Genomic DNA, 24942 nt, shown 5'->3' with positions numbered 1-24942 from the left:
GACGATGCTATTGTGAGCCTGAATGTGAGGGTTGGATCCTACCAGCAGCGTGGTTACCACAGGAATGGAGTCTGTGATGAGGAAATGGCTGCTATGAGCAGGGCTGATGATGTAATCAGAGTTCATAGGCTACAAGCTATGGAAGCTGAAATGGGTCAAACTTCTACTGTGAAAAGATGCAGTGTATACAAACAGCCACTAGATGGAGCAGTTACACAATGAACAGAGAATTACAAACTGATAAGGCATACTAATAATGCCTAATTAACAAAGAACAAATTGCTGAAGGCATGACACTCCCCGTCTGGTATCTAAAGGATACCACATTAAATCACCCCTGGAGAGAGCAACAAAACCAGTTCAGTAACGGGTCTGAGAAAGAGTTTGGGCTCCTGTTGTCTGCAGACCTTGACCTCCACTTTTCTGACTTTCCCATCTTCACTTGGGAACACCTTGGTTATCAGTCCCAAAGGCCAGTCATTTCTTCTTGACTGAGAGTCTTTGACAAGAACAACATTACCAACCTCCATGTTGGGTTTGCTGGTTTGCCATTTATTCCGGACATGTAGAGTAGAGATGTATTGTTTTCTCCATTTATCCCAGAAGGTATCTGCTAGAGTCTGCACTCGTCTCCACTGACACTTGTACAAGTCTTTAGCACTAAATTCGCCAGGAGGAGCCGATGCTGTACCGACTTTTTGGGTGAGAAGAGTGGAAGGGGTGAGCAAGAAGGGATCTTCTGGATCACTGGATATTGAAGTCAAAGGTCTGGCGTTCATGATCGCCACTACTTCGGCCATGAAGGTTGAGAGGGTTTCATGGGTGAGCCTCGAAGTTCCCAGCTGTAGAAAGACAGAATCAAGGATCCGGCGAGCTATGCCAATCATACGCTCCCAAGAGCCTCCCATGTGAGACGCATGTGGGTTTGAATGTCCATTTACAGTCTTGGGCGGCAAGATATCTCTCTACATGGTCACTGTCAATGTTTGAGGGGATATGCAGTTCTTTGCAGGCCCCAACGAAGTTGGTACCTCTGTCAGAGCGGATTAGTTTAACTGGGCCTCTGATGGAGATGAAACGTCTGAGAGCATTTATAAAGCTGGATGTGTCTAAAGACTCGATAACTTCTATATGCACAGCCCTAATACTCATGCATGTAAATATGACTGCCCAGCGTTTGCTGTTTGCCTGGCCTCCTCTAGTGTGCCGTGTGGTGACAGACCAGGGACCAAACACGTCAAGACCAACATTAGTAAAGGGAGGTTCTATACTGAGTCGGTCCGCAGGGAGGTTAGCCATCTTCTGTGACTGAAACATACCACGTAGTTTTTTGCAAGTGACACATTTGAAAATAAGACAACTCACAAGTCTTTTCGCTCCCACTACCCAAAATCCAGCTGTACGTAAAGCTCCTTCAGTGAACAAACGTCCCTGATGTTTAGTCTTCTCATGGTAGTGTTGCACAAGTAAAGATGCAATGTGATTGCTTGGAAGTATTATGGGATTACATTCTTTACTCTCGAACTTTGCATTTGAAATACGTCCCCCAACTCTCAACAGTCCATTAGCATCTATGAAGGGGTCAAGCCTCTTGAGGGAACTGTCTTTAGGAACACTCTTTTGATTTTGGATGAGTTCAAATTCTTGAGTATAAACCTCTTGTTGGATACAACGGATGATAACGTCTCTGGCCTGTGTGAGCTCATCCACTGTATGGGCCTTGTGACAGTAATGCCAACCTTTGCAGTGATCTGATCCTGTAGGTGCGGCTCTAAAGGATCTGTCTATGTGGATCAAGCCGGTTATAGCTCTGTTCAGTGATTTCCACGTAGAAAACTTGTTGAATCGTTTGGATACAAGCTCTTTGTGAGAAACTCTTGTGGTGAGTACAGAAATATGAGGACGAATCTCTGCATCAGCATTTGGTTCTAATAGCTGAAATGAGTATTTCTCCAGGGTGTCAAGTACAGGTTTGTAGAGGAATGGTGGCCCTGTGAACCACGTAGTATCTTTAAGGTGAGCTGCTGGAACAGCTCTTGTAGCATGGTCTGCTGGGTTGAGGTCAGTTGGTACATAGCACCACTGGGTAGGCTGTGTTGACCTCCTAATTCTTTGAACTCTGTTATGAACATAGACATAGAATCTCCTAGTCTCATTGTAAATGTAGCCCAATACTACTTTGCTGTCTGTGTGAAACATTGTACTGACAAGTTTTATATCTATTTCTGACACAATGAGATCTGCCAGCTCTACTGCCAGAACAGCGGCACAAAGTTCCAGTCTTGGTATGGTAATCTCAGGGCTTGGTGCCAGTTTTGCCTTGCCCATTACAAAGCCAATTTGGACTTGACCTTTAATGTTTATAGTTTTAAGGTAAGCGACTGCAGCGATTGCTTTTACCAAAGCATCACAAAATATGCACAGCTGCCTAGACTGAACTTCTGCAGGGGAGAAGTGGGCATATGGCCTATAGATATGTAAGTTAGATAATGCCTGTAGAGAGTTTCTCCATGCTATCCATAGTGCTTCTTTCTCTGAGGGAAGTGGCGAATCCCAATCACACGTATCTGTGGTTAACTCTCTGAGCAGAGTCTTACCTTGGATGATCACAGGAGCTGCAAATCCAAGTGGATCATATAGACTGTTAATGGTAGATAACACTCCACGTCGTGTGAAAGGCTTTTGCTCTTGGTCGACCTGAAAGGTAAAGGTGTCAGATTTGAGGTCCCAGCTGAGCCCTAGGCTGCGCTGCATGGGTATCGGGTCTGTCGCTAAGTCTAGATCTTTCAAATCACTGGCATGATCTTGAGTAGAGAAGGCTTCCATAACAACTTTGCTGTTTGAAGCTATCTTATGAAGTCTGAGGTTTGAACAGGAAAGCATACTCTGGGTCCTTTTGAGTAGACTGATTGCAGCCTCTGGTGAGGGAAGCGACTTTAAGCCATCATCTACATAGAAGTCTCTTTCAACAAACTTCTTAACGTCTTTCCCATAGTCTTTTTCACCTTCTTGAGCAGAGAGTCTGAGTCCATAAATAGCGACAGCTGGAGATGGGCTGTTGCCAAAAACATGCACCTTCATGCGATATTCTATGATGTCTTGAGTAGGGTCATTGTCCTTGAACCAAAGAAATCTCAAGAAGTTCCTGTGCTCTTCTTTTACTAGGAAACAATAGAACATTTGTTGTATGTCGGCAACTATAGCGATGGGTTCTTTACGGAATCTGATGAGGACACCGAGAAGTGTGTTATTGAGGTCTGGTCCTGTCAAAAGGACATCATTGAGAGAGACTCCCTCATACTGTGAACTGGAGTCAAATACCACTCGGATTCGTCCTGGCTTCTTAGGGTGGTAAACGCCGAAGATTGGTAGATACCAGCATTCTTCTTTTTCTTTTAGGGGTGGAGCTACTTCTGCATGATTGTTCTCAAACATCTTTTTCATGAATAAGAAGAAATGTTCCATCATCTCTGGTCTTTTCTGAAAGTTGCGTCTAAGTGAACAGAAGCGTTTTAAGGCTTGATACCTGTTGTTAGGAAGATGACGTCTCTGTGTTTTGAAAGGTAGTGGTGCAACCCAGGTGTTTGTTTTATCCTTGAAGAATCCTTGTTCCATTATGCCCAAGAAGGCCTCATCTTCAATAGAGGGAGCTATCTTGTGGTCTTCCTTTGTCCTCTGGAACACCGTGCACCCCAAGTGATCTTGGTCTTCACTGCAAGAGTGGTTCTCGGTTTCTGTAAAGTCAGGATATAGCACACTTGCCGGCTTCTCTCTTAGAAGGAATCTGTTAGGACAAGGCTGAAAGAGGGATGGACGTCCATTCTCCAAGGTATTTGTGTAAAGAGAATTCACTGTGGTTGGCTTGTGAACATTTCCTAGGCAAACATCACCTATGATGACCCACCCCAGGTCAAGCTTCTGAGCATATGGAGAACTATGAGGACCATTTATTTGTTTTCTTACCTTGTGGACTCTTAGGATATCTCTCCCAAGGAGAAGTACTATTTGGGCCTTTGGGTCGAGTGCAGGTATGAGATGCGCTATGGTCTTTAAATGTTCATGATGTAATGCTGCCTCAGGTGTAGGAATCTCTTCTCTATTGTTTGGGATCTGATTGCATTCAATCAAGGTAGGTAGTTGCAGGGATGCTTCACTATTTATGGATTCGACTTGGAAACCAGTAGCTCTTCTGCCTTTTTCTTCACTCACACCAGCGCAAGTTTTAAGTGAATATGAAGAGCAGTGTCCTTTAATACTGAAGATATCAAAGAAGGCTGAGTTTGCAAGAGATCTATTACTTTGGTCATCAAGGATGGCATACAACCTTACCGCTTTCTCTTTATGACCGATGGGGTAAACTGTAACAAGACAAATCTTGGAGCAAGATTTGTTACTAAGACCTTCTCCACAGACTTGGGTGCACTGGGGTGTCACTTCAGGAGGTACTGTGTCTCCCTCCTCCCCGCCGTGCTCTACAGCCTGGTCTGGGGGTGTGAGAGTCCATGGGGCTGGCCCAGGGTGTAAAGCTGTATTGTGCGCTTCACTGTTGCATTCCGAGCATTTGATGTTCGCTGTGCAGTCCTTTGCAAGATGAGAGGTTGAGGCACAACACCTGTAGCAAATGCGGTTTTCCTTGAGGAAAGTTCTGCGATCCCTGAGAAGTTTTCCTCTAAATCCTCTGCATTTCAACAATGAGTGTGGTTTCTTATGTAGAGGACATTCTCTGCATGGGTCCTTTGTGGAGATCGTCTCAGACTCTGTAGTACTGTAGGTTTTGTTTGAGGAGTCTTTAAGAGACACACTGGTTTTGTGTACTGCAACCGGTGTACCTTTCATGTTACGAAGTGAGATAGGTTTACCTGATTTGGGGTAAGCGGTGTCAAACATCGAGAAGCTGGGATCATTCCTAGTTTTTGCTTGTTGGTGCACGAAGTCCATAAAGAAAGAGAATGGAGGGAACGAGACATCGTACTGTTGCTTGTACCTGGAGCCTTGAGCAATCCACTTCTCTTGCAGGTTGTACGGTAATTTTTGTACTATGGGGTTTACACCACGTGCAGTATCTAAGAATGCCAGACCTTGTAAGTCTCCTTCAGTTTTGGCAACTTGTAGCTCTGTTAACAGATCACTCAGTTCTCTTAGCTTCTGGGAATCTTTGTTTTGGATCTTAGGGAAATCCTCAATTCTTTTGAAAAGTGCGTTCTCTATCACTTCTGGTGAGCCGTAACACTCCTCAAGTCTCTCCCATATCATGTTTAACCCTCTGATTGGGTAGTTAATATTAATGTCTCTAATCCGCCTTGCATTCTCTGTCGACTCATTTCCTAGCCACTTGACAAGAAGATCTACTTCTTCACATGCAGACAGATCCAGATCTCTGATATTATTCCTGAATGATGATCGCCATGACCTATAGCTTTCAGGTCTGTCATTAAACTTGGAGAGTCCCTTGGTTATTAACTCACGTCGGGCAAAGAATTTTAGAAAATCTGACATACCTGTATCTCTGTTTGACAGATTGTTGCTGTAATAGGCACCATCTACTTGTTCTTCCTTAAAGGGTTTGACCATACTGCGATCATTTGTGGGTTTGAATGCAGGTTGCATTGAGGGTTGATGTCCTATGGAACCGTCGACTTGTTCCATGCAGGGTCTTTGGTTAACTGAGGTCGCTTGTTGTATGACTGGAGTCTGTTGGAGCTCCTTAGCAGGGGTTGATGTCGCTCTTGGACCTGAATTTAGGCCGTCTTCTGACTTAGCATGTTGCAGTACGTAATCTGAAGTGCGTTGCGAGTTATTGTGAAGACTGGGTTCGGGCCTACTTATGTAGCTGAGTCTATCGCTTGTGAAGTTTGCTGCTTCCTCTAAAGCCTCTGCTTCTGCTACAGCAGCTGCAGCTTCTTTTTCCACAGTTAGCTTTTCTAGAGCTGCTTCCGTGCATGCTTTCTCTATTTTTAATTGTCTTTCTTGTTCGGCAAATGTCGCGCGGGTTTTGGCGGCCTCGGCCTTCGCGCGGGCAATGGCGACGGTGGAGCTGCTCAAAGATCTCCCTGAGCCTCTGGAGTTAACTGAGATGCGAGACCTTGTCTCGAACTGTCCGGATTCCCTTGCTGACATGATGATGCTGTGAACGGGTTAGCACACTTGCAACCGCTGCGAGTGGCGATGCTGCGTAGTTCCTCCTATCCAGCTTGTAAGAAGCCGTCGTTTCACTGCAGTCAGGACTTCAGGAGTCGCAGTCCTCGTATCCAGCTTGTAAGAAGCCGTCGTTTCACTGCAGTCAGGACTTCAGGAGTCGCAGTCCTCGTATCCAGCTTGTAAGAAGCCGTCGTTTCACTGTTCTGTCCTCCTTATGTGTGAAGGTACATAGCTTGACAGACAGCTAAACCTTTCTCGGCAATGAGTTGACAAAGAAGCAACGTCCAACTTTGTCTTTATTGCAAAGATATAAGAGGTGAAACTGAGGAACAGAAAATAAGGCGCTTAGTAACACTGTCTGCCATGTGACAAAGCATATTATACATTACAGTAAGGCAATGCACATATAAACACATGTAAGACATGTAGGTTACATAAAACACAGATGCATAAGATATAGACATGTGTGTAGACGTACCGACGATGCTATTGTGAACCTGAATGTGAGGGTTGGATCCTACCAGCAGCGTGGTTACCACAGGAATGGAGTCTGTGATGAGGAAATGGCTGCTATGAGCAGGGCTGATGATGTAATCAGAGTTCATAGGCTACAAGCTATGGAAGCTGAAATGGGTCAAACTTCTACTGTGAAAAGATGCAGTGTATACAAACAGCCACTAGATGGAGCAGTTACACAATGAACAGAGAATTACAAACTGATAAGGCATACTAATAATGCCTAATTAACAAAGAACAAATTGCTGAAGGCATGACAGTGCCCCTATTGTTGGTATCAGTGGGAGGAATAGTGCCTTATCATTGGTATCAGTGGGAGGAATAGTGTCCCTATTGTTGGTGTCAGTGGGAGGAATGGTTCCCCTATTTTTAGTGTCAGTGGGAGGAATGGTTCCCCTATTTTTAGTGTCAGTGGGAGGAATGGTGTCTCTATCCTTGGTGTCAGTGGGAGGTATAGTGCCCCTATCCTTGGGGTCAGTGGGAGAAATAATGTCCCTATTGTTTGTGTCAGTGGGAAGAATGATGCCCCTATCATTGGTGTCAGTGGGAGGAATAGTGCTCCATTGTTGGTTTCAATGGTAGGAATAGTGTCCCTAATATTGGTGCCAGCGGGAGGAATAGTGCCCCTACCAGTGTCAGTGGGAGGAATACTGACGGTGTCCAATGGTGGCTTGTATAGAAAGAGAGACAACAATGGCTGAGAAATGAAGAGGAGATGACATCACCCATAGACTTTCTTTGTGGCATCCGTTGTCAGCTGCCGCAGCTGTACACAGTACCTGCTGCTGACAGCTCAGCCTGGGACCAGATGGGACCGGCTCTAGAACAGGTACGTATAGTGATCTTTTCTTTACAGGGTTAGATAGATTAGGCTTAGAATGGGGGTGGGAGCTGGTTTTTAGAATGGGGTGGGAGTTGGTTTTTAGAATGGGGGTGGGAGTTGGTTTTTAGAATGGGGGTGGGAGTTGGTTTTTAGAATGGGGTGGGAGTTGGTTTTTAGAATGGGGTGGGAGCTGGTTTTTAGAATGGGGTGGGAGTTGGTTTTTAGAATGGGGTGGGAGCTGGTTTTTAGAATGGGGTGGGAGTTGGTTTTTAAAATGGGGTGGGAGTTGGTTTTTAAAATGGGGTGGGAGTTGGTTTTTAAAATGGGGTGGGAGTTGGTTTTTGAATGGGGGTGGGAGCTGGTTTTTAGAATGGGGGTGGGAGCTGGTTTTTAGAATGGGGTGGGAGTTGGTTTTTAAAATGGGGTGGGAGTTGGTTTTTAGAATGGGGGTGGGAGTTGGTTTTTAGAATGGGGGTGGGAGCTGGTTTTTAGAATTGGGGTGGGAGTTGGTTTTTAGAATGGGGTGGGAGCTGGTTTTTAGAATGGGGTGGGAGTTGGTTTTTAGAATGGGGTGGGAGCTGGTTTTGCATTAGTTAGGTCTTGGGAGGAATTCCACTTTAACGTTTCAATGAGATTTTAGTGGTTAGGTTTATATATATTTCAGGACACCGCAACAAAAATGTTTGAGTCTTAGCTCCTGTGGATTGCCATTTTCTCATCGCAAAGTCTAAATCAGAAAAGAAAAAAGTCAACTCTCCCATAGCTGTGTAGGCTTTTATCTAGAGATGGTCTTCTGCTGGACACTGCTGTAAAGAACGGTCATTGGGTCACTTGTGCAGTCAAAAATGAAAACATACAAAGGTTCCAAAACTCTAATATTTTTCAGCCGGTTCCTCGGCAAACTCAGCGTGAACTTGGAAAGATAAAAGTGATCTCGGCGTTGTTTCAATGCGCCACTACTAGGAGATCTCACTTCGCTTGTTACCAGTTGACTTTTTTTCTCGGGAGTTTGAGAAACCTCAGTTTTGCTTTACTCTCCCTTTCCTTTTTGCAAGCAAAACCCAAAGACTTTCAGCATTTTCGTTTCTGAAGTCTTGTAATCAGATAAAAGCGGGGAGAGATGAAACATCCGTCCGTGTAAGAGACTCATAAATAAGACAAGTGGCCGGACTACAGAGCGCCGGGCTGCGCCAACATCAGACGCGTCAGATGTGTACGGAGATGAATATGGAGCAGGGTACGGGACGGTGGAATTTATCAGATACTTCTGAGAAAAAAACAATTTAATAAAGGAAAAATAGGAAACTCTCTTAACCCTGGCTGTGTACTTCTCACTCAAAGAGAAATCCCGAGTTCTAAGATTTCACCCAGGTGAAAGGAAGGACTGGAAGTATCCAGACGTAGACTGTTTGATGGAACCAATTACTGCCTTGGGGTTCACTAAACTGTGTATGTGTGTGCAAACATCAGATACAATAGATAGACAGGCTTGCAGTATCCTAAATCTTGGTCTCTCAAACAGAAGATTCAGGAAAATATGGAAAATTGTTATCCGTACTTTCCATAGTTTTCTTTTTCTGGAGGCTCATCATGTCAGCCTACCATTGGGGTAGACCTGAGCCAATGGTAGGTTATCATGATGAACTCCAGGAAATACATATATGGTAAATGTTTCACCTGCCAGAAGATATGGCATTCAATCCAGTGTGTACATGGTTGGCTGATTTGGCACCAAAGCACATTCCCTTCCCCCATTCCATCCCTAGTAGAACACTGTTCCTACTGCTGAGCCCCGACCTGCCGCTATCTTGTGCCGTGCTCCTTGCCATAGGTTCCCGTTCATAGACCTTTGTATCCCTAATGGAAGGAATGTCCACGCACAAAATAGTTTTGCTGTACTTTACTGGTGGTCTTCTGGAAACAGCATTACAGTCACATCAAACGGACATACATTGCAGAGTTACTTAACATTACACAATCACAGTGGGCAGTCCGCAGAAATCATAAGTGAAAGTATGTGAAGCACTTCAAAAGCCACATCCCTTACAAGTCTCTCCTCTGCCCAGGATCATTAGTACTCACAGGACTGTGCTTTCTGCAGTCACCTCCTTGCTAGGTACATCTTTCCCGGGGACCCTCCAGGGAAGCAGCCTCACCTAAGGATCTCCAGCCTGGTCTAAAAGGCCTTTTACAATCTGCCCTAGCCCTCCACCTCCATAAGGGACAGAATGACTACCGCTAGCTCCTCCTGCATACAGGTCCTTTCCACCCAGCCTCCTGCTCTGTCCAGGACCTAACCCCCACCTCCATAAGGGACAGAACAACTAGGGCTTTCTCCATCTGTGTATAGGTCCACCCAGCCTCCTGCTCTGTCCAGGGCCTATGTGTGCTGGCTACATCCTCATGGATGTGGGGTGTTTAGCTTGCATGCCCCAACCGTGTGTGTGCTCCTCCCCACCTGACTTATATATGACATCACTGAGGGAGGGCTCTGCCTAAAAGGGGCCTAACACCCAGTGTCACTACCTGCTGTACCAGCCACTATTCTGGTACAGAGCCACCTAGTGGGAAAGTAACTACCTGCACCTGCCTACCAGTCAGCCTTTTTATCCAGATACCCCAATAGCATAATTAGGTCCCTGACCTCCACTGCGGTTAAGCATTACAGTTTGGTCACAGCCCCCCCATTCTAACTTATAGTGACACTAAATTATATAATTTTTTTTTACAAAAATAATCTATACACATCCATCACCTTATGTCCCTGCAATCTACAGTATTTTTTATGAAATAGCTGATTACTGTGTTTATCTGCCTCCTTGTGATATCCTCTATGAGCTTCCATTTTTCTCCTTTTCCCCTCTCAATTCCATTTGTTTGGAACGGGGGTGGGGCGAAACGCGTTGGGGCATGGCTTGGTTGAATCGAGAAGAGGCCGCTTTTACCTGCCAACCACTCGGGCCAGGCAAGGTGAGCGGCAGCCATGCTTTCTCTTTCTACGTCTACAACGTGCTCTGGGGCTGGATAAAACTTTCCCTAGCCTACACCCTCACTAGTCAGTGGCATTCAAGGTCATTGGACCTTCCCAGCCTAAGTCGGGGGCCACAAAGCATTTTTCATGGGTCAAAGCAATGCATATTTGTTGCAGTCATGTGCACTGCTCTATGCACACTACAAATCCCATAGTCCATAGTCCTTCTTAGATGTGAAGAGAGTGTGGCTATGTTCCTACATACAGAAGGACCATGCAGAGCAAACATAGCCACCCTCTACAGCAGTGGTTCTCAACCTTCCTAATGCCGCGACCCTTTAATACAGTTCCTCATGTTGTGGTGACCCCCAACCATAAAATTATTTTCGTTGCTACTTCATTGCTAACTGTAATTTTGCTATTATTATGAATCGTAATGTAAATATCTGATATGCAGGATATATTTTCATTGTTACAAATTGAACATAATTAAAGCATAGTGATTATTCACAAAAACAATATGTAATTATATATTGTGAAATATTTTTATCACCCCCATAAAAATACATCTGCCTCCAATAATGATGATTACCCCACTCCCCTCTATAATGACCTATCACCCCATCAAAATACATCTGCCCCCTAATAATGATGATTACCTCACCCCCCTCTATAATGACCTATCACCCCCATAAAAATACATCTGTCCCCAATAATGATGATTAGCCCCCTCCTCTATAATGATCTATCACCCCCATAAAAATACATCTGCCTCCAATAATGATGATTACCCCACTCCCCTCTATAATGACCTATCACCCCATCAAAATACATCTGCCCCCTAATAATTACCCCACCCCCCTCTATAATGACCTATCACCCCCATAAAAATACATCTGCCCCCCAATAATGATGATTACCCCACCCCCCTCTATAATGACCTATCACCCCCATAAAAATACATCTGTCCCCAATAATGATGATTAGCCCCCTCCTCTATAATGATCTATCACCCCCATAAAAATACATCTGCCTCCAATAATGATGATTACCCCACTCCCCTCTATAATGACCTATCACCCCCATCAAAATACATATGCCCCCTAATAATTACCCCACCCCCCTCTATAATGACCTATCACCCCCATAAAAATACATCTGCCCCCCAATAATGATGATTACCCCACCCCCCTCTATAATGACCTATCACCCCCATAAAAATACATCTGTCCCCAATAATGATGATTAGCCCCCTCCTCTATAATGATCTATCACCCCCATAAAAATACATCTGCCCCCAATAATGATTACCCCCCCCAAATAATCTGCCCCTCATCCCTATAAAAATGCCCCCTCCAAATGATAGTTTGTCTGCCCTTCTCCCCCTCTATAATAATGTATCACCCCCATAAATTATATATCTGCCCCCCATAATAATTTATCTGGGGCGGGGTACAATGAAAGCCCCCCCCCACTTGTACAATGGGGTAGGTACTAACCTGGATTTGCCCTCTGATCTTGTTAAGTGATCCGGGCATGACATCAGCCACGTTCAGGCAGTTCATGGGGACGGTTGGTCGGGTCATTCAGGGCGGGAAACTTCAGAATGATCAGAGCGGCGGGAGATTTCCGCACAACAGCTGCGCGCGTTCCGGCACAAAACCCAACCAATCAGGGACGGACCTGTCTACCAATCAGCGAAGGCAGAGGGAGTTAAATCCTCCTACCCGGAGAGGGGGGCGTGCCCAGGTGTGATTGACACGTGTCTTGACAGCGGTGTCTCGGTTCCTAAGACCATCTGAAATATGTGTTTTCCGATGGTCTTAGGCGACCCCTGTGAAAGGGTCGTTCGACCCCCAAGGGAGTCGCGACCCACAGGTTGAGAACCACTGCTCTACAGGAAGTTGGATTACAGCAGCAAACAAAAAAGTGAATTGGAGATTTGGAGGAGCAATAGAATTTTTTTTTTGAGTTAGGAATATATACTCGAAATATATTTAAAAAAAAACCAAAAAAACAAAAAAAAACCCAAGAGTTTAGTGTCACTTTAAGCTGGCCAAGCATTCAAATTCATATTTCAAAATTGTATTTGCTTTTAACATTCACTTTTGGAATGAACAACATTCCATATTCATTGTTCATTCATGCAAAATTGTCCATGTTGTTCCTTCAAATTTTCTCATCGCTGTGGTTGAAAATGAACATTGACACCATAAACCGTTAGAAAATCGAACGATCGCTCTTAAAAAAATTGAAAAATTACAAACACAAGTCTACTAGTGTATGGCCTGCTGTACCCTGTTCAAATAATTGAAAAATGATACAAAAGGTCAACCACACACAAAATAATTAGCTCAGTCTCCGTACCTCTGCTGCCTATGGAATATTGGTCTCAACAGCTAGGCTTCTGTTTGCCTTTCTATACCATTACAATTGATGGAAATGTCGGAGTCCATCTACAATCCTTATTAGGCTGTATTGGTTAAAGGGCAAGTTACCCGGTGTATCGCCATGACTAACAAGACACGAATGCATTTCAGAAAAAGCCTTAATCAAAACTAAGATTGAACCTTTGGCGAAACGCGTTGGAGTCCTGTTGTGCTTTGGGGATACTTGCCTTTTAACTGATAAGGTATATAAAGGATCATACACACTCCAGAATTTGTATCAATTTTAGTGATACGAAACATGAACCTATAACTTTTCAAAGTTTATGATTTTTATTTTTTCTGTGTAGATGCATTTTCTTCACTTCACTTTGATATTAAAATTGATGAGTTTGAGTTAATGATAAATTGGAGAAATGAACTGGGTGAGGATCTCATGTGTATGGGCAGATTCAACTAATTGCTCCAATGAGGATCATTAATCAAAGTTAGAAAACGAGTTCACGCACTTTATGGAGTGCTTTGTGTTGTCGAGGGCCAGTCAGGTGGTGCCTTTATGCTTGAATGCCATCCTATGAATATGGCCACCTAAGTGAACCTAAGCTTTACCCATGCAGGTATATAAAGGAACGGGGTGGGCATAGGCAGGGGCGGACTGACCATTTAGCCACTCGGGCACTGCCCGAGGGCCCGGGGTCAGTAGGGGGCCCCATAAGATGCCCCTGGTACCTTTCATAGGCTTTTTTGGGTGTGGTTTGAGTGTGGGCGAGGACACAGGGGCCCCATGATTTCCTATTGCCCGGGGGCCCCATGAGTTGACAGTCCGCCCCTGGGCATAGGTGACATTATTACCCAAATATGACCATGTGGCCACATTTAGGCAACGTTGTAAGGCTCCTTTGCCTGCCCGTATGCTTTCGTGGGATTCCTGGCAATGTAAGTGAATGGGTTGGGTGATGTCAGTGGTTGATGCAGTAGCTGCTTCCGTAGGAACGATTGACAGATGGAGCCAACCACACTCATCCGTGTTGAACGCCCAAAACATTTGGCGTCCAGATGAACAACCAAACAGCCACTGAGCTCATCCCTAATGACTGTGTATGCTGTGAATTTGCTGGAGATATCTATATGATCATACCTTTTCATTTCCTAATCCTTTCTCTAAGACTCTCTAACCTACTTCACTACTAAATCCTAAACTTCACTATTTTCCTTCAGGTCCATCAATCTGCCAATCACAATGGCAACAGCTCCAGACGAGGAAAAGGAACAAGTTGTACCTGATAAAAATGATGATGATGATGTTTTGGCTGTCCAAGCACGCTACCTGCGTAGCCCATCGCCTACCAAGTGAGTACCAAATCTAACCTGCACCATGGTCATCCTGTGGATAAACCAATTTGCTATCCCAGAAGAGTGATTGGTTTGATTACATAGTTAGTCCATCCAGTTCAACCATAAAAAAAAAAGTTATGATCCTACACCCACAGTTGATCCAGAGGAAGGTAAAAACCCAGCAAAGCATGATCTAATTTGCTCCTGCAGGGGAATAAATTCCTTCCTGATCCCCCAAGAGGCAATCTGATATTCCCTGGATCAACTTTACCTATAAATGTTATAACCAGTTATATTCTGTGTATCCAAGAAACAATCCAGGACTTTTTTAAAGCAATCCACTGAGCTGGCCAGAACCAACTCTTGAGGGAGTCTATTCCACATTTTCACAGCTCTCACTGTAAAGAAACCTTTCTGTGTTTGGAGATTACATTTCTTTTCCTCCAGATGTAAAGAGCGCCCCCTTGTCCTCTGTGATGACCTCATGGTGAATAACTACACCGAGTTCACTAAATTAATCACTGATGTATTTATACATGGAGATCATATCCCCCCTTATGTATTATACATGGAGATCATACCCCCTTATGTATTATACATGGAGATCATATCCCCCCCTTATGTATTATACATGGAGATCATATCCCCCCTTATGTATTATACATGGAGATCATATCCCCCCTTATGTATTATACATGGAGATCATATCCCCCCTTATGTATTATACATGGAGATCATATCCCCCCTTATGTATTATACATGGAGATCATATCCCCCCCTTATGTATTATACATGGAGATCATATCCCTCCTTATGGATTATACATGGAGATCATATCCCCCATTATGTATTATACATGGAGATCATATCCCCCCTTATGTATTATACATGGAGATCATATCCCCCCTTATGTATTATACATGGAGATCATATCCCCCCTTATGTATTATACATGGGGATCATATCCCCCTTATGTATTATACATGGAGATCATATCCCCCCTTATGTATTATACATGGAGATCATATCCCCCCTTATGTATTTATACATGGAGATCATATCCCCCCTTATGTATTATACATGGAGATCATATATCCCCTTATTTCGTATACATGGAGATCATATCCCCCCTTATGTATTATACATGGAGATCACATCCCCCCTTATGTATTATACATGGAGATCATATCCCCCCTTATGTATTATACATGGAGATCATATCCCCCTTATGTATTATACATGGAGATCATATCCCCCCCTTATGTATTATACATGGAGATCATATCCCCCCTTATGTATTATACATGGTGATCATATCCCCCCTTATGTATTATACATGGAGATCATATCCCCCCTTATGTATTATACATGGAGATCATATCCCCCCTTATGTATTATACATGGAGATCATATCCCCCCTTATGTATTATACATGGAGATCATATCCCCCCTTATGTATTATACATGGAGATCACATCCCCCCTTATGTATTATACATGGAGATCATATCCCCCCTTATGTATTATACATGGAGATCATATCCCCCCCTTATGTATTATACATGGAGATCATATCCCCCCTTATGTATTTATACATGGAGATCATATCCCCCCTTATGTATTATACATGGAGATCATATCCCCCTTATGTATTATACATGGAGATCATATCCCCCCTTATGTATTTATACATGGAGATCATATCCCCCCTTATGTATTATACATGGAGATCATATCCCCCCTTAATCTTTTCTTCTCAAGAGAGAATAAATTCAGTTCCTCTAATCTTTCCTCATAGCTGATCTCCTCCATGCCTCTTATCAGTTTGGTTGCCCTTCTCTGTACTTTCTCCAGTTCCCCAATGTTCTTTTGGTGAATTGGTGCCCAAAACTGAACTGCATATTCCAGATGAGGTATTACTAATGATTTGTATCGGGGGAAATGATATCTCTCTCTCTGGAGTCTATACTTCTATTAATACAAGAGAGGATTTTGCTCGCTTTAGAACCCGCAGCTTGGCATTGCATTCCATTATTAAGCTTGTGATCTACCAGAGCCCCCAGATCAGTGGTGTCCCGAGGCAAGTGTGGGGTGTGCAGTCTGCACTGGGTGACACCGACCGCTTGGGGTGACACCGGACCCGCTCCACAGAATGGTAAGTTGTAAAGTAAGCCAACGATCCCCGCAGGATGGATCGGATCTGCGGATATAGCATAATGGATCGAAGTCTGATCCATTATGCTCAATCCGCAGATCCGATCCATTCTGCGGGGATCGTCGGAGGGGGTGTCACCAAGTGTTACCGCACCGGGTGACACCAACCCTAGGGACGCCTCTGCCCCAGATCCTTCTCCACCATTGATTCCCCTACTAGTGGACATCTTGTGGGCTCTTAGAGTGGACGTTCACTTTTACAATAGCTGACAGCTTCACTTTTTTTGAAAGGAAAAGTTGTATTAAAGTGTTACTAAATCCACAACAGTAAAATCAGTCTGTATATGCAGCTGACCAATCAGATGCCTTCTAGCCCGAACTGTCATCGCTGCAAGGAGAGAAAAGAAAGCGTCTGGAACTTCAATCCCCGCCACTTTCTCTCCTTTCCTACCATTGAGGCTTCATTCACATCTATGCAGTTTGCTTTTTGTCTGCTTTGAAGTGCTTTTCGCAGTTCGTTTTGCGTTTTTCTACATGCATTTTTTACGCATTTATACCACTTTTTGTGTTTTTGTTCAGCTCTTTTTTCTTTTTCTTTTTTTTTGCTGGGCAGAATAAAAATGCAAAATGTGGCAAAAGACATACTATCATGCATTTCAGCAGCTTCTCCATTGAACTCTATTGTAGCAAAAATGCTGCTTTTTAAAAAGTCCCTGACCCTTTCCAAAAACGCAATAGCTGAAAAAAAGCAGAGATGTGAACGTGTTCCATTGAAACCATGTTACATGGACTGTAGTGCGTTTCTGCAAAAAGCTCTAAAAAACGCATTGGTGTGAACGGAGCTTAACGCTCAGCATGGGATGCCTGCAGCGAGTCTTCCGCACCGCTTCTGTGTGAACTCGGGCTATGACAAGTCTGGGTTCACACAGGAGCAGTGGGGAAAAAAACATGGGATTTGGACAAGAATCGCATTCCCCTTCAAATCGCATGCTAATCTTTGCGGTGCAATTTGTGTTCATTAATGCAAATCGCAAAACAAAGTATTGGTTAAGGTATCGGGAGTATTTTCACGCGTATGAGTACCGGCATCAATCCATCCCTAACATTTACTGAAAAAAATGGTGACGCATTCAATACTTATTTTACCCGTTGTATATCTTCTCTAGTCCCCAAGCGGATGGGATTGGCTGTGGGGCTGCAACAGAAAGAGCATGCACGGCAGGCTGGCAATGCTGCTTCTTCCTGAAGAAAGGCTGTGGCCAGGGGCGGACTGACCATTCGAGCACTCGGGCACTACCCGAGGGCCCGGGGTCAGTAGGGGGCCCCATGAAATGCCCCTTTCATATGCTTTTTTTGGGTGTGGTTTGAGTGTGGGCATGGACACAGGGGCCCCATGATCCCCTATTGCCCAGGGGCCCCATGAGTTGTCAGTCCACCCTTGTCTGTGGCATTAGAACGGTAGGATTGTAGGGTAATTTGGGTGCCGGAGAGGGGAGTATAATTATTATACTTTTATTATTATTATACAAGATTTATATAGCACCAATAGTTTGCTCAGCACTTTACAAAATGAAGGCAGACATTACAGTTACAATACAATTTGGGACAAGAGGAAACAGAGGGCCCGGCTCCTTAGAGCTTACAATCTAGGAGGAAGGGTTGAGTGATACAAAGGTTAATAGCTGTGGGGGCAGGATGAACTGATGGAGGAAATAAATGGCAGTTTACTAGGTAGAAGCAGGATAGGCTTCCTTAACGAGAAAGGTTTTCAGGGATCATCTAAAGGTGAATAGATTAGGAGACAGCTGGACAAATTGGGGTAGGGAGTTCCATAGGATGGGAGAAGCTCGGGAGAAGTCCTGGAGGCAAACATGGGAGGAGATGACACGGGAACTAGAGAGCAGAAGGTCATGGGAGGATCGAAGAGAGCGGTTTGGTTGATATTTTGAGACCAGTTTGGTGATGTAGCTTGGGGCAGAGATAATGCCTCTTTTATTAAAGGAACCTTTCAGGTCGATCTTTTTAGGCAATTCACAGGGTTGCAGTTGTGCTTTAAAAGCTGTAAAACTTCTATAGATGAAAACTTTGTTCATGAAATATACAGTTCTGCTACCGGCGGAATTCTGTTCTGAAGGATCGGCGCTGTCCTATTCCCCGCAGCGTAATAAAAGATGGAGACGCCGTTATAATCTTCACAAATGGCTCCAGCTACAGAACAAGTGAGAATGACACATGCATCTGAGGAGCTGCTTAAGCATGCAAATTAAATTATGCATATGCAGATAGGGCTTAGCGGCATATTTTTGCATACCTAATTTTCATTTGACTATGCTAATCGGCGCTGACGGTATGTGAGGGGAGATGGAGATATATCCAGAAGCTTGTTTGTCTGCAGCGAAACTGACAGTTTAAGCAGAGCTCTGGCCAAAAATAACAAAATAAAAGATAAAATAACACCAGCTTTTGCTGCAACTATTACCAGCAATGTGGAGATTTCCTCTGTAGTACTTTTTTTGGCCACTAGATGTCCGCAGTCTGATTGCCAACCTCATTCCTCCCACTTTGAGTCTAGGTCATCAAGGACTTACCCCCAATCTGTGACTGGACAGTGAAAGTAGAAGCAGCGCAGCACACTCTGCTCTCTCCTCCTTTTCTGCATACGTGTTTATAGCACATGAACTGATTGGCTCCTTGCTGCTTCTTCCTTTAGCACTCCTGCTCTGGTGTACAGGGAGTGCAAGAGGCTGATACCAGGTCACATTCAGGACTTAGACTGCTTGTATTTAAAAATGTGCCTTAATAATAATGTAGTCATGAATCTAGATCTGCTTTAGTTTGAGATATATATAGATATAGATATATATATATATATACACACACACACACACACACACATACATATATATATATATATATATGTATATGTGTTCTTTTTTCTTCAGTATAATCTATTCAGCCCCCCTTTATGGAACCCATTTATAAGGCTACAGCAGAGCAATGGCACCCAAGCTGGCCCTTGGCTGCATTCACCAACCCTAGGTGCTGTACCCTCAGCGGTCGCCGTCTCTTCCCCACAACACCCCCATAACTGAGTAGTAAAAGTATCAGCCACACAACTGTAATCTTCCTTTAACAAACTTTATTGTTCCATGTTCCTCATATCTCCTGTTCATATTCTGCTCCACTGACGCGTTTCGTACTCCTTCAAGATTTAGTTATAAAGGCTTTTAAAAAAAGGTTGAAGGTAATCTTCCCTGGCTGTCATTGCTGTCCTTGCCTTCTAGTTGATTGGCTGTCATGCTGATTGTCTTACTTCAATACCTTAAGTCATTGACCAAGGACAAGGATTTCTGTCTTTCCTCGAACTTTCCTGGTCTGCATATTTGTTCCCAAGAAAGAAATCATTGAAGCTGAAGTCTAGGTATGATCTTTATGGTATAGTTACATTGGCCCAGCTTGGAGCAATGTAAGCATGCATATCACATACCAACCTGCCTGTTATGGAAGGTGACAATCCCTGTAGTAGTCACCACTACTACAGCGATTGCTACAATCTTCTGGGTCCTGTACCAAGTGACTTCCTCAATGGGTGTTGCCTGCTCGGCAATGCCACCATTCACAGAATGCCTTGTATTTTCTCAAAGAATATCTTCTGATTGGACAGGGTGAGGGGGGGGGGGGTACAATCTTTGCCTCGTCCAATTAGGGAATGCCTTGTATTCATTGAAAAAATACAAGGTGTTTTGTGACTGAGGCTGTGCCAAGCGAGAGACAGCCTGTGGTCAGTGTGCGGAGGGGAAGCCACACAGGACCCAGAAGATCGTGGTGATCTCTGTAGTAGTATCAACTGATCTTTGCCATCCAGAGCGCTATGAGATGAGATGGGCATACTTACATCGGTCCAAGTTGGTCCATTGTAACTATGCAATACGGATCATACCTAGACTTCAGCTTTCAAAGGCACTGGAGTTGTAAGGCTTATTCAAATAATCAGAAACAAGCAGGTTTTCAAAAAAGCTCATTGGCTCTGGAGAGACAGCTCTCAAACGAAAAGGCCCCCCTAAATGGGTACCCAGAAACGTCTCAAAGCAAAAGCATACAGAAATAGACACCAATCAAAAAGATGAAAGCTTCAAAGATACTTTAATTTTGTGATTTGATCACGTAAAACATCCCACAAATTTCGGGGCAACAACACTCCCCCTCATCAGGGCTTAACAAAATAGAAGGAGGACTTATATGGACTGTCGCTGACCACAGTGCATATTTGCAGTAATAGGTAAAATTCGTATTAGACTCAATTACAGGTTCCTTTGGTTCCAATTAAAATCCTCCTCCATTTTGTTACGTCCCTGATGAAGGGGAAGGGTTGTTGCCCCCGAAACGCATTGGATGTTTTTATATGATTAAATTACATCTGTCACATCTAGAAGTGGTAATACTGTTGCTAAATATTTCACTTAATACTGCAGCTGGAGGATTGCTCAGCCCTTCACCCAATCATTTGGTAGTTTGCACAGGAATCGCCATAGACTGTCAGGGATCCCCGCGGCGCTGGTCCCGGCGCAGGCGCAGTGCGCCGCTCTGTGCAGGGACGCGGGCACTAGGTCCTGTCCGGCCGCGGCGTTCGGGTTCGCGCATGCGCAGTAGAAGCCGCGGGCGCGCGCCTGGCACCAATGACAGCGCAGGGCGCGATATTTAAACGGCCCTGAGCTGTCATTCAGTGCCTTCTGGTCTCTCCTGTATCCCTGAACCTGCGAACCTGTGCCCTGTAAGTTACTGACCCGGATTGTACCTGACCTTGCTGTATTCTCCTACTCTGACCCTTGGCTTGCCTGACCTCTCTCCTGGATGCCCCTTATTAGATCTGACCTTCTGTTGCTGACCTGGCGTGTGACCCAACTAATCTCTGCCCGCTGCTTTGTACCGCACTGTCCCCACCGTTACCGACCCGGCTTGTCTGACCTCGCATCTGCTCAGCCATCCATCCATCCCAGCGGGGTCACCCGACCTCCTCATATCAGGCTCTTCCCCGTGGGAGCCCCTGGTGACTACCCCACCACTGACAGGTATACTCAGTAGCCACGACCTGGTCTCAGGGTACTCCAAGTCCATCCCCACCATCAGGGGCCCTAGTGAACAAGTACTTAGATTCAGGCTTAGATTCCGTGCTCTGGGGACGCCTGATCAGTGGAGTGCTAGTGGTACCGCCGGGCGGTCCCTTACATAGACTGTACACACTGTTGAGGTCTCCCAGTTATTTTTTTCCCTTTCTGCTTGAATAGTCTTAGCCTTTAGTGTTAGGCTTTTTTTTTCTATTGGAGAATGTTCTTTGACTCCTAAGATCGAATGTTCTTATGGCTATTTTCTCTTAGGATCAAATATTAGAGATTGTTACATTCCCCTGGCGATTGGTGGCAAATGGAAACTGACACTGCACACATCTTACAAACATCATGGGTAAAATAGACCCCTTAGATTTTTTTTAAGCTAATTTCACCAAAACAGCTCAAACAGTAAAATTTAGGGTTGCTGCATTTTTATAGTGGTTCTGTCTCTGTAGTACATAGCAATTTCAGCGTGGAATCGACAATATTTGCTGCAGGGGAGAGGAGCAGGACATAGAAGCTTCGTCCTCATAACCTTGTTGAAGTTTTGTAGGTGTATCACCTACATTTATGGCTAGTGGTGTATTTAGGTTTTGTGCTGCCTAGGCAACACAAAAATCGATGCCCCATCGCAGAGAGAGCCTGACATTGACCAACAACACCCCTGCCTCCCACCCAGGAAAGCCTTCCACTACCACTGCCCTCCATACACCAGCCACCATCCCCCATGGCGAGAGAGAGAAAGACACTCATCTTCACAGCTCTGGACATCTACGAGAGTCGGGCTGTGCATACACCGTCATGAAACCCGCAGCCTCTCTCAGAACCCACCAGGTCTCCATGCCACGTGTGTCCCTTCTTCTGTCCCTTCTTCTGAGGGGCAGTGCTGCCCCCCTTGAAGAATGCCACCCTAGGCAAATGCCTTGTTTGCCTTGTAGTAAATACACCCCTGTTTATGGCTAGCGGTGTACTTAGGTTTTGTGCTGCCCTGGGCAACACAAAAACTCTGCCAAAATAGTTCTCCTTAAATAGGTTGGAACAGCTTTTTCCAACCTTATAACCTCAGAGGAACCCTTGAAATAATGTTCAGGTCTCGGGGAACCCCTACTATGATTACTCCATCTAGGGTCATTGGGAAGAATGCACCACCCCCCCTTACAGTGGTGGTCAGAATGCCAACCCTGCAGTCAAACTGCTGGCTCTACCAGGAGCTGGAAGTAGGAGATACATCCTAAAGAGTTTTTGTAGGACATATCTCCTACATCTATGGCACTCAAGTGGTCAAAGTGGGGGTGAAATATAGTACAAATAGCATCCTTACAACGGATAGAAAAGTCTTTCATGACTGAAGTTCCCCTTAAATAGGTTAAAACAGCCTTTCCCAACCTTATAACCCCAGACGAACCTTGGAAATAATGTTCACGTCTTAGGGAACCCCTAGTATGATGATTCCATCTAGAGTTATTGGGCAAATGTCCCTTAGAATGGTAGTGGTCAGTGAGAAGAATGCTCCCCTCCAGTTATGGTCAGAATGCCACCCTTGCTGTCATGCTGCTGGCTCTACCAGGAGCAGGATGTAGGAGATACATCCTAATTGCTCTGTTGAAGGTTTGTAAGGTGTATCTCCTACATCTATGGTTCAAGTGGTCAAAGTGGGAGCAAAATATAGTATAAATAGTATCCAATATGACTGAAGTTCTACTTAAAATAGGTTAACACAGCTTTTCCTAACCTTAAAACCCCAGAGGTACCCTTGAAATAATGTTCAGGTCTCATGAAACCCTTGCTATGATTATTCCATTGGGGTCATCAGGCAAATGCCCCTTAGATTGGTAGTGGACAGTTGGAGGAATGCCTGCCCCCCACAGTGGTGGTCAGCGGAAAGTATGCCTCCCTTACAGTGGTGGTTAGAATGCCACCCTTGCAGTTCTGCTGCTGGCTCTACCAAGTGGTGTTGGACCTGGAACTATGCAGGTACCATCAGACGGGAGGTCAGTTAGCCACAGCTCAAGAAACCCCTAGCCTCCTCTGGACTGAACCATGGTTGAGAATGGCTGGAGGAACCCTGGTTGAGAATGGTTGGGTTAGAGTATACAGAAATTCCTTTGTACATGGAGGAGCTCATGCTGTGTTCTTTAATGGTTACAATAAGAACTGAAACTACAGAAAGATCCATATCAGCCAGAAAAGGTGTGGGGAACGAGACAGAGAGAAAAGAATGGGGGGAAATAAAAATTTACGGCATCCATTTGTTCCTCGCTGAAATACTTTTCACAGTTTAGCGCAGCCCTGGGACATTTTCTAATTTTCTTGTTTTGCCATAAATTGATTCCCTTGGTACTTGTTACACTTTGGCTAAGCTTTTCATTTATCAGTTCTTCCACGCTAAAGTGAGAGACTGAGAATGACACCTACGCTATTTTGTCACAGTTGTCATTTAAAGGCAACGGCTGACTCTGTTGGGTAAGGTGGGGGTGGAAGGGGAGCAGATAAAGTCGCAGCTGTTTCAAATATTGGAAAAAAAGGGTGCTTGTTGACACCCCAGTATGTAGAGTACACAAGGCTATTGGGATATGGTTATCACATAGCTGGACCCGTGCATGTGTCCACCGTTTTCACGACTTTTGGGACATTTTCTAAGCCCTGGTTTTTGACGGCGATTCTTTTGGACCCTGCACCTCCTAAACATTTTTAAAATCAATATTATAACCTTTTTGAAATTACATAAACAAATTCGAATAAATAAATATAATAATAAAATTCGAAATCAAAAAAAGTCCAATACAAAGTGTCCCAAAACTGTCCCAAAAATGTCCCAATACAAACAAAAATAGTGTCCGAAAATTGTCCAAATATCCAGATTTTGTTCATCCAGTAGGAAGAAATTCCCTTACATCCCGTAGTACCTCGAAAAAAACAAATTCAAAAATCTAGTGCATTACCTTTATAAATAATATATTCTCTCCGTGCAAAAAACAAAACACAAAAATGTGCAAAAACTATATATATATATATCTCTTCCGTGCACATATGAGTAAACTGTGACCACTCTGTGAACACTGCAACACTGTGTATCCACCAACACCAATAGTACTAAAAACTATTACCCTCTGTATCCATATATCAGCATCCAAATGAGATCTTCTAAAATGCTCCAAAGAAATTATTCCAAGGTCCTCAAAAGACAAGAAGGGTCTCAAGGCTCATAATCAAGGTGTAATTAAAAAGATTTAATAGCAACTTACATTAAAATTTCATTATTCCGGCTTCCAACATGCTTCCTATGTGAGTTCTATCAAGCAAATGCGATATACCATGAGTTGACAACCCACAAAATGGCCGCGGCGACACTTCCGGTCTGCGTGCGTGCGTCACTACGTCACACCCTTTAAGGGTGTGACGTAGTGACGCACGCACGCAGACCGGAAGTGTCGCCGCGGCCATTTTGTGGGTTGTCAACTCATGGTATATCGCATTTGCTTGATAGAACTCACATAGGAAGCATGTTGGA

The 24942-nt window shown here is 44.3% G+C and overlaps 1 protein-coding gene across 1 annotated transcript in view; it reads left to right on the top strand.

Annotated features, from left to right (window-relative positions):
- STYXL2 (serine/threonine/tyrosine interacting like 2) overlaps positions 1-24942 on the top strand; it is a 129465-nt gene that overhangs the window by 28711 nt on the left and 75812 nt on the right. Inside the window, exon 2 of the mRNA XM_089691944.1 lies at positions 14054-14185. Within this exon, the coding sequence (XP_089548070.1) occupies positions 14076-14185 (110 nt within the window). The 5' untranslated portion in view covers positions 14054-14075. The remainder of the gene's footprint in view (positions 1-14053; positions 14186-24942) is intronic.

The sequence above is a fragment of the Staurois parvus genome, unplaced genomic scaffold, assembly GCF_062004578.1.
Source record: "Staurois parvus isolate SC_StPar_1 unplaced genomic scaffold, SC_StPar_1.0 ptg000574l, whole genome shotgun sequence".
NCBI classification, from domain to species: Eukaryota; Metazoa; Chordata; class Amphibia; order Anura; family Ranidae; genus Staurois; species Staurois parvus.
This window is presented reverse-complemented; position numbering and strand designations above follow the sequence as displayed.